General features: G+C 35.0%; 1 protein-coding gene across 2 annotated transcripts; it reads right to left on the bottom strand.

The window, feature by feature from the left end:
• Positions 1–6,226: 6,226 nt before the first annotated feature.
• LOC121250567 (MYB-like transcription factor 4) lies at positions 6,227–7,837 on the bottom strand. Of its 2 annotated transcripts, XM_041149707.1 has the most exons (4): positions 7,634–7,837; positions 7,364–7,493; positions 6,556–7,258; positions 6,227–6,468 (listed from the first exon to the last, which is right to left on the bottom strand). In XM_041149707.1, exons 1-4 carry the CDS (start codon positions 7,764–7,766, stop codon positions 6,415–6,417), a joined length of 1,020 nt encoding a protein of 339 aa, XP_041005641.1. In that variant the 5' UTR covers positions 7,767–7,837; the 3' UTR covers positions 6,227–6,414. The 2 variants fall into 2 exon arrangements, with proteins under 2 accessions (XP_041005641.1, XP_041005640.1); XM_041149706.1 differs by having other exon boundaries at positions 6,227–7,258.
• Positions 7,838–10,137: the final 2,300 nt, after the last annotated feature.

Genomic DNA, 10,137 nt, shown 5'->3' with positions numbered 1-10,137 from the left:
AATAATAATTTGTATATAATTATATAATAAAATAATATTATTTAAATTTAATTTTGACTTTTTATTTTGATTTAATGTGTTTAAATATAATAAAAAATATTATTATATTTAAAATTATCTATGAATGAATTTTTACCTATCACTACCCTTTACATATTAAGGTTATGTTTGGATGTTGAAGTGAGTTGAGTTGAGTTGAGATGATAAAATATTGTTAGAATATTATTTTTTAATATTATTATTATTTTAGGATTTGAAAAAGTTGAATTGTTTATTATATTTTGTATTGAAATTTAAAAAAGATGTAATGATGAGTTGAGATGAGTTGAGATAGGTTGATGATCCAAACGAAGCAATGAAGAGAGATTAGATCGACGGATGCCACATTTCAGTTTTTGAATGATTCATATAAAATACTTTAAATAAAAACTACGCAAATCTGACTCTTTTTACTTTGGCACGCCTCCCTCCCTTCCGCTCGGATGAATTCACATTTCCGGCGTGGGTTTGAAGTGTTTGTATTGAGTATGGTTTGCCTCCCGCCAGAAGAAAAAAAAAAACTAGAGAAAATAACAGAGGATTATTTGAATAAAATTGGTGTCTTTTTTTTTTTTTTTTTTATTAATGGCAACGTGAACCCTTAGGCTATACAAGAGGAGTATTTAAACAAAGTAATACAATGATCTTCCATATTCAAAAATTAAAAGAATCCCTTAAAATCTGCTATGTTGACATATGATCCTCAGATTTTGTAGTTGGTGTTTATCTCTGATTTTCTGTAGTTAGTGTTGATCTCGGATAGGATTTCCTGCAGTTGGCATTGACTCGGATCTTTTTGTTATTGACAACTTTATATTAAGATCACCCTTATTAGCCGAAACTGATGGATGTTCATGTTGATATGATTCTTCCTTATTTTTAGAACTTGCTGAATCATCACTTTGGTTTGAACTTGTAGCCGTTAGAGCTCCAATACCTCTCAACGTCTCTCCACTGATTTCGGCAATATTGTGAGAGTCTTCCCCCTTTTTTTCTCCAGGAATCTCGTGCTTCCTTATTGCTCCATAGACTCTCACTGTTGTTGAGTGTGCTGAGCTGTGGTATACTGCTAATACCCTCCCTCAAACTTTGCTGGGGTTGGAGGCAAAGTTTGGTTCGAAAATATTGAAGGGCTGCTTTTGACATTGGTTTTGTGAAGAGATCAGCAACTTGGTTATGAGTGGAGATATGTTGAGTGGTAAGCAGTCCACGTGCAACTCGTTCGTGCACAAAATGATAATCCAACTCAATGTGTTTGCTTCGAGCATGGAAAACAGGGTTAACTGTCATATGAAGAGCACTGAGATTGTCACATTAGAGTATGGGAGGAGACATCATTGTAATTTGAAGGTCTTTGAGAATGAACGTCATCCAAGTGAGTTCGGCTGCTGTGTTAGCCATGGTGCGGTACTCTGCTTCTGTGCATGATCGTGAAATTGTAAGTTGTTTTTTTGCACACCACGAGATGAGGTTCCCTCCAAGGAATGTACAGTAGCCTGTGGTTGATCGTCTTGTAGTAGGACACCCTGCCCAATTTGCATCTGAGAAAGCAAAAAGATCAAGTGTAGTGTGTGAGGAAAAATGTAATCCCATTTCAATTGTTCCTTTGACATATCGTAAAATACGTCGAACCATTTTTAAATGTGTCATCGTGTGAGCATGCATGAATTGGAATACATAATTAACACTAAATGAAATATCTGGGCGAGTGAATGTAAGGTATTGTAAGGCTCCAACAAGACATCGGTAGTAACTTGGGTCTTCCATGAGAGTTTCAGTGGAAGAAGTTTTGGTTTTAGCTTCAAGAGGTGTACTCATCGGCTTGCAATCTACCATATTGGAGCGTTCAAGTATGGTAAGAGTGTAGTGGGACTGAGATAGATGAAGCCCACTGTTTGTTGCCGTGATTTCCATTCCAAGAAAGTGATGAATTGGTCCCAAATCTTTCATTACAAACTCACCGCTTAGTAACTTAATGAAATTTGCAACAAGTGCTGGAGTAGATCCTGTAAGCAATATGTCATCCACATAAAGAAGTAAAAATAATGAACCAAATTCAAAGTGATAAATAAACAATAAAGGATCGGCTAGACTACAAAAGAAACCAAATTTAAGAAGAAAAGCACTAAATCAATCAAGTCAAGCACGTGGTGCTTGTTTTAATCCATAGAGTGTTTTTTTTAGTTTACAAACATATGTTGGATGTTGTGGATATGCCATTCCTGGAGGTTGCTTCATATATAGATCTTCAGAGATTAATCCATGCAAAAAAGTATTTTTAACATCAAGTTGACGAATAGACCACTACTTAACAAGAGCAATAGTTATAATCATCCGAATTGTTCCTGGTTTGATAATGGGAAAAAAAGTTTCTGTGTAGTCTATTCCATCAACTTGATGATATCCTTTTGAAACCAAATGTGCTTTGAGTCAATCTAAAGTCCCATCTGGCTTAAGTTTTGACTTGAATACCCATTTTGAACCAATGACATGCATGTTAGATGTGCGGGGAACAAGTTTCCATGTCTCGTTTTGATGAAGAGCAGCAAGCTCTTCATTCATGGCTTCTTTCCAACCAAGATGTGTTAAGGCTGTTTTGATGTTTTGAGGCTCACAGGGTATATTGGTAGAGGTGATTAGGTCAAGGCATACTTAGGATTGGGTTTTACCATACCTAGTCTTGATCTAGTGACCATGGGATGTGTGTGTTCTGCAGGAGCATGTGTATGATGTGGTAATTCTGTCGATATGGTTGCTGGTTGTGGAGCTATGGTTGGTTGTATTTCTAAATTTTCTGGTGTGTTTGTCTTATGTGATGATAGAATTTCTGTTATGCCAGTGTTGGTAGGGAATTCGGAAAAGTCATTTTCAATGTTTTCTGTGATGGTTTGAGGTACTGCATTAAGAGAAAGTTGAGGTGAAGGTTCGAGTGACATGGAGTTTTGTGGGAATGTTGCTGTGTCTTGGAGTTGAGGTAAGGGACTTAAACATGGAGCTGTGGAAGAGACTGAATATGACCCTGCAAAAGACGAATTATCAGTATGTAGTAACCAAGTGTCAGAAATATTTATAGCCAATGGCTTTGCTGTTGTCATGCAATAATTATTAGTAGACTTTTAAGGAAAAATTAGTTCATCAAAGACAACATGCCGGGAGATAAAAAACTTCTTGCTTGATGGATGAAAACATTTATAAGCCTTATGTTTTTCATCTTGTGAAGTTGATTTTTTTGGTACCCACCAGCATATCTTGGCAATATGGCCCATCATGCCACAATATTGACACTATTGATCACGATATTTCTCTCTTTCAGATGGGGGTCATGCGGCATTCTCCTAGTGGTGGAGGTCGGCGCTGTGCACTAGCCGGAGAAGAGTTGTAGGCTTGGCTTGAATCCTTGCTTTGCTGTGCCTGGAATCCACATCCAGTTGACGTGAATTTTTGTGTTGATCCACGATATCCTGAATTGTTTGTCTGAGAATATTGTTGTTGTCCATAAAATGCCACTTGATGAGAGAGTGTTGAAACTTGGACATCGGTGTGGGCTAGAGAACCAATTTCGCATTTGATCGTAATTCTGGAGTTGAGAAACCAACTCAGAATAGGATGGTCTCAGAGGCTCTAACGTAGTTGTTGTGAATGTTTCATATTGTGGACCAAGGCTGGTGAGGAGACAAAATACCTTTTCTTGGTCTGGAACAGGCTTCCCAATTGCTGCTAAATTGTCACAGAGACCTTTGAAGGTGCGGATGTGCTCTGTGATTGCTGTATGGTCTTTTTTTCTGAAGGTAGGTAAGCTGTTGACGCAAAGTGAATTCACGTTCTTGTGATTCTTGGGCATATGCATTCTTGAGAGCCTCCCATATTGCATGTGCTGTATCAAGACTAACGACGAGTCTGAGAGCTTCCTCAGAGAGTGTCCCAATTATCCACCATCGAAGAAGACGGTCATACTTTCGCCATGCTATGAAAGGATCTGTTAATTGAGGAATTGTGTTGTCTGCATTTGTGGAGTTGCTTGAGATAATATATTTGTTTGGTGCAGGATCTTCATTTGTAAGATGCCCCACTAATTCTTGGCTCTCGGTAAGAGCTAATGCTTGCTCACGCCACAAGGGATAGTTATTTGGGGTGAGTCTTAGGGTGTGAAGTTGCCAACATTGAGAGAAAGTGTAGCCATGGTGAGTGGAAGAAGGAGCTGTGGTATACTGCCTAAGGTTCACAATGGCTCTGGATACCAAGAAGAAAAAAATAAAACAGAGAAAATAACAGAGGATTATTTGAATAAAATTGGTGTCTTGTTTTTTTAATGAATGGCAACGTGAACCCTTAGGCTATACAAGGGGAGTATTTAAGCAAAGTAATACAATGATCTTCCATATTCAAAAATTAAAAGAATCCCATAAAATCTGCTATGTTGACATATGATCCTCAGATTTTATAGTTGGTGTATATCTCTAATTTTCTACAGTTAGTGTTGATCTCGTATAGGATTTCCTGCAGTTGGCATTGATCTCGGATCTTTTTGTTATTGACAGCTTTATATTAGGATCTCCCTTATTAGCCGAAACTGATGGATCTTCATGTTGATCTAATTCTTCCTTATTTTTAGGACTTGCTGAATCATCACGTTGGTTTGAACTTGTTGCCGTTAGAGCTCCAATTTCTCTCAACGTCTCTCCACTGATTTCGGCAATATTGTGAGAGTCTTCCCCCTTTTTTCTTCCAGGAATCTCGTGCTTCCTTATTGCTCCATAGACTCTCACTGTTGTTGAGTGTGCCAAGCTGTGGTATGCTGCTAATACCTCCGTCCCTCCCTCACTTCTCTATTTTAGATTCTCTTAAAAGATTGGTCTGAAGTGTTGTGAATCTTGTTTAGTTCTTTAAACTTAGGTGAATCCATGATCACTTGTTTCAATCGTGAATCTGTCTCGACTTTTGTTTTTTTTTTCTTTCTTACCACTGATTTGTTAGCTGAGAAGAACTAGAAGGAAAGTAAGAGCAATAGTATTTGACTAGTCAAATATCAGTCAAGTCTAAATTTTAACTAAATATTTTTAAAATCAGTGGTAATGGACTAGTCAAATCACTCTAAGTCAAGTTATGAGTCAGAAATGGAAAACTAAAATCATATTTGATGAGTTTCTATTCACTAACCAAAAGAATATTTTATTAAAAAATATTCATTTTCTCTTCCTTTCTTTTTCTTTTCTCTTCCTTTCTTCTTCATATCAAATAATTTGATAGTAGAAATTAAATTATTAATTAATATATGAAGTATATTTATAAAATATAAAAAAATTAAAAAAAATTATTAAAATATATAATATTATATTATTATTTTGATTTTAAATTTCTTTAATAATTTTGATTTTAATTAAAATCTTAAATTTTAGGTTACGTTTATATGTTCAACTGAGTTGAGTTAAGATGATAAAATATTATTAGAATATTATTTTTTAATATTATTATTATTTTAAGATTTGAAAGAATTGAATTATTTATTATATTATATATTAAAATTTAAAAAAATTATAATAATGAATTGAGATAATTGATAAATCAAACCAAGCCTTTAGTCAAACATGCAATGCTCTTTAAGTTGCCAAAAAAAAGATTAAACTGTTTGGAGGAAACCGAAATCAGGATTTATTGAATGCGTGAGTGCACTTTTTTTAATTGTCACTTGCTGTCAGCTCGATCAGTCGATCATCGGTCTAAACTGTCAGGTTTCGTACCATTGCTCTTAGGATGAGTGTAGATGTTGAAGTGAGTTGAATTGAATTGAAATATTATTTTTTAATAATATTATTATTTTGAAATTTGAAAAAGTTAAATTATTTATTATATTTTGTATTGGAATTTGAAAAAATTGTAATAATAAGTTAAGATGAATTGAGGTGAATTTAGTAACCAAACGAAGCCTTAATCTGCCGGCTTCTAATTAACTGAAAATTTTGTTAAATGAAAAGTAACCCTGGAGATCGACACAAAGGAAAACTACATCGATCAGATCGAAGGTGATCATCCGCACGCGCGATTACTACGTGCAGCACTAGTAGAAGAGATATTTGAAGATTATTCCCACAAACCAGAAAACGCTGGGAATTAATTACTATCATTTGTACGTATACGTGTATTTAGTTGAATAACAAGCTGCCGAAAATATATAACACGATCACCGTATAAAAATCCATTGGGAATCTTACATTATTGTTATGTAATTACACACAGCCGGCTGGGCACCAAAACAATGTCACACAAAATCTTACATGACAGCCAGTAGTACTATTTATTCGTTTCAAGTACATTTGGACTGAATTATTCATTCTAGCTCTGCCTAGACATGCATACTCTGAGTAATAGCAAGTCATATTATTCTTCAAACCATTCCGCACCAGAATTAAGAAGTGATGAGAAAGAGTACTGGAGATTTGGAGCCACATAATTCATTGTTTGAACACATGAGTTGTTTATCTTCCAATCTTGCAGCATATCCCGATGATCAGAGTACTGCATTAGAGGTGGTTGGTCTGCAGAAACTGGCGATAAATCATTACTCATGTTATCGTCACTATAATTGAAATCACAAACACCTGAGAAGTCTGAGTTGAGAAGATCCGATAAGCAAATATCCCCCACGTTGAAATTCATCACCAAATCCGACGACTGATTATTATTATTATCATCTCCTGATGATCCTGTAGTAGTAGGAGTAGTAGTAACAAGTGATAATAACTCATCGAATGTACCAGATAATTCCGTGGGCTTGTTTATGGAATGATGTTGACCATCCATTGGCATTAATCCTACCCCGATCACGTTGGTCTCCAAATTTTCTTTACATGACTTGTTTGGTTGTGGGGTCAGAAGAAGTTTAGAGCTGCACCTGAATGCTTTGGTCCGGATCACATTGGAGTTTGTGCAGATTTTCGATATTGGTGATGATGGTAAGGTACTTGTGTCAATGGAGGGCATCAGATTGTTCGTTGGCACTGGATTAAAATTGTTTTCATCGGTATAACCTGAAAGCATAGGAGTCGTTGAAACTGCAGGTGGCGGAAAATTGTTTTCATCTGAATGCCCTGAAAGCTTAGGAGGAATCGAAACGGTAGTACTGATTTGCTGGTTTTGAACTTTTTTTCCCAGGTTGGTGTTCCAGTAGTTTTTTATTTCATTGTCTGTTCGGCCCGGAAGCCTCCCAGCAATCAGAGACCATCTATAAACACCGCCAAAAAGATATAGATAATTTAGCTGCCTGATTAACTTATACATCCATCGTTAAATACATTAGAGTTTTTATTAGGTAGAAGAGATTCAAAACCTGTTTCCCAGAAGTTTGTGGAGCCTAATGATGAGTTCCTCTTCATCCGGTGCTATGTTACCTCTCTTGATATCTGGTCTCAGGTAGTTCAACCATCGAAGCCTGCAGCTCTTCCCACATCTTTTTAGACCTGCTCCAAAAGTCCATGCATATTGTAACGTTCCTATCTAATTACTTAAAAGTAATAAAATATTAAACAAACATGAATAATTAAAGTTGGGAATTGAATCTCTCTTGGTTTAAATATATATAGATCATGATCATGAGTACCTGCATTTTTGGGAAGGTTTCTCCACTTGCCTTCACCATGGATTCTAATGTACTCTATGAGAATATCATCTTCTTGAGATGTCCAAGCACCTTTGTTTAAGCCCTCCTTAGCACAACAAGGGCTCCTCCCCATTTGGCAATGTACGTCTCAATCGATGAGAAGTTTCCGCCTTGTAATTGAACGTTAGTTATGGTCTAGAGGGAGTGAGCAATGGTGCTTATATAGAAGGTTTTTCGCCGTATAATTAACTAGCTTTTATGTTTTTGTGATTAAAATATTATATATAAAAAAAAAAAAAATACTGCATGTGTCTCGTGGTCATGTGGTCCCTTTGTCTTATTCAAAACCCACCTGCCTTAAATAATATTTCTCTCACTTATAATTTACGTGTCTCGTTGTCACATGGTCCTACTTCATATTCAAACGAAACATTTAAGGCCAATATTGTATTCTTTTCAAGCAAATCTCAGTCCAAAACAGGGAAAAAAAAAAAAAAAGAAAGAAAGAAAGAACAATTATTGGAGGGCTGGCTTTTGGAAACATGCTCACCGAGGGACAAACTTTTTTGGGTGCAGATTAAATAAGTAAATAGAGTACTCAAGACAGGACGATGTAAGCTCCCCCTTCAATTTAATAAGGAAAAATCTTATTGTAAGCAAGTTAGTGTATCAATTTATATATCAATATTGATATATAATATATATATTTAACGAAACGATGTGAATTAAAAATAAAAATAATTTTCATGATATAGAAGATTTTTTTTCTCTCAAAAAAATTTTTTTTAAATTAAAAAAATTATCGATACGCGAAATGATACAGGATCTCGCAGCTTGCACCTAACAAAACTCATTTAATATTGTCCGGTCCGTCCTTATACAATAAATAAAGAAATTGCATGCCCATGCTGATAGTACTGCATATATATTCATGCAAGAGATGCATTAATATTCAAGATGGTGAGAATTTATATATATAATATTATAAATATATATATATATATATATATATATATATTTTCCTCATGAGAAGCCAGAATATGGGATCGAGGAGCTAGCAGCTTAGGTAGTAGCTATGGAAAAAGAGTGTAAAACTTAAATCTCCATACTCACCAGCCATCCTTTAATTATCGCGTCTTATCTCCAACTAACATTCTCACTGCAGATGATTGAAAGTTTGTTGTAGAACACACGGAAGGCAAGGACACTGTCCCCCAGATCCGGCCTATCTTTCCTTCAAATTAAGAAGAAACGTGTCGGAAGATCAACGTGTGATGAATGATAAGGTAATTAGCATCCACATCTTTAAAGCTACCAGTGTCATTGAAATCAAACTATCAATATAAATAACGCATGCTGCAGCTCTATGGCCCATGCTGAACCCTTTGGACCATCTACTAGCTTCTCATTCGTCATTATATAGCGATGATGCTTTTTGGTTTCTGTCATTGGGACATATATCAGCGTTACTCTTGATGTTCTGTAGTCTTCACTTAAATTTAGAAACTAATAATAGATAAAAAAATGGACATGACATATTGTAATTAAGATAGCTGCGACGTCCCGGTCACTGGCTACCACAAATTAAGATGCTTTTACCGAATCAGTATCTCAAGAAAAATAAATATTTATGATAAAAAGAATTATTTATAATAAAAATAAATTTATTTTAATTAAAAATAATTATTTTATTAAAAATAACTGATCGTAAATAAATATATATATATATATTTTTTTTTATAGTGTTGCAGATTTTTAGTTGCAAACAAAGCCATAACTTAATTTTTTACTACCAAAATCCTTGTCCGGATCGGAAGAGCTTAATTATTAGTGAATTTATAATAGGCAAGTGATTAAAAGAAACCGACCTGTGCACAAGTATACTGTTAATAGCAGATTACAAAACTTGCGTTAAAGTTTCAAAAGTTAAAAAAGTGAAAATGATTGTCTTTGAATTTTAATAATGTCATCTCTTGACGAAGAGCTTGAAAGTATCACTTGTCGTTGAGAGTACTCATGCCTAGCTAACATTTGTTCTATTTTTAAAAATTATTGGATAATCCAGAGTTGCTTACATAATTAGCACCAAATTTTAAGAACATATATAGCCACGTTTTGTGCCGAGATGAAAATAGCAGTACGCTTACGTCATCTTTTTAAAAATCTTCCCCCATTCAGCTTTTCCTTGCAATAACTGTACTCTAGCGATCCGTCGTTTCACATTCGGTCTGACCCTTTTTGTTTCTTCACACATTTTGAACTTTTGTTGAGGACTGTTCGTAGCTGCTAGTAGAAAATGCATGCGTAGTGCTGGCTAGCTATACAAATATTCCATAATGGTTAGCTAGCCATACAATGTTCCAAAATGGGTAGCTGGGTAGTGCTAGTTGCCCAGTACAAATTTAACTTTTTATCTATTTATTTTTTATTTATATATTTTTAACACATTTAAGTATGTTTAAAAAATAAAAAAATATATTAATATACTAATAGTCACTTCCTTA

This window comes from Juglans microcarpa x Juglans regia, chromosome 2D (assembly GCF_004785595.1).
Source record: "Juglans microcarpa x Juglans regia isolate MS1-56 chromosome 2D, Jm3101_v1.0, whole genome shotgun sequence".
Lineage (NCBI taxonomy): Eukaryota > Viridiplantae > Streptophyta > Magnoliopsida > Fagales > Juglandaceae > Juglans > Juglans microcarpa x Juglans regia.
This window is presented reverse-complemented; position numbering and strand designations above follow the sequence as displayed.

Coding starts and splice junctions, on each gene's coding strand:
- LOC121250567 (XM_041149706.1), bottom strand. CDS start 7,766: ATGGGGAGGAGCCCTTGTTGTGCTAAGGAGGGCTTAAACAAAGGTGCT. Junction 7,494..7,633: donor AAACCTTCCCAAAAATGCAG/GTACTCATGATC, acceptor CTTTTGGAGCAG/GTCTAAAAAGATGTGGGAAG. Junction 7,259..7,363: donor CACAAACTTCTGGGAAACAG/GTTTTGAATCTC, acceptor CGGTGTTTATAG/ATGGTCTCTGATTGCTGGGA.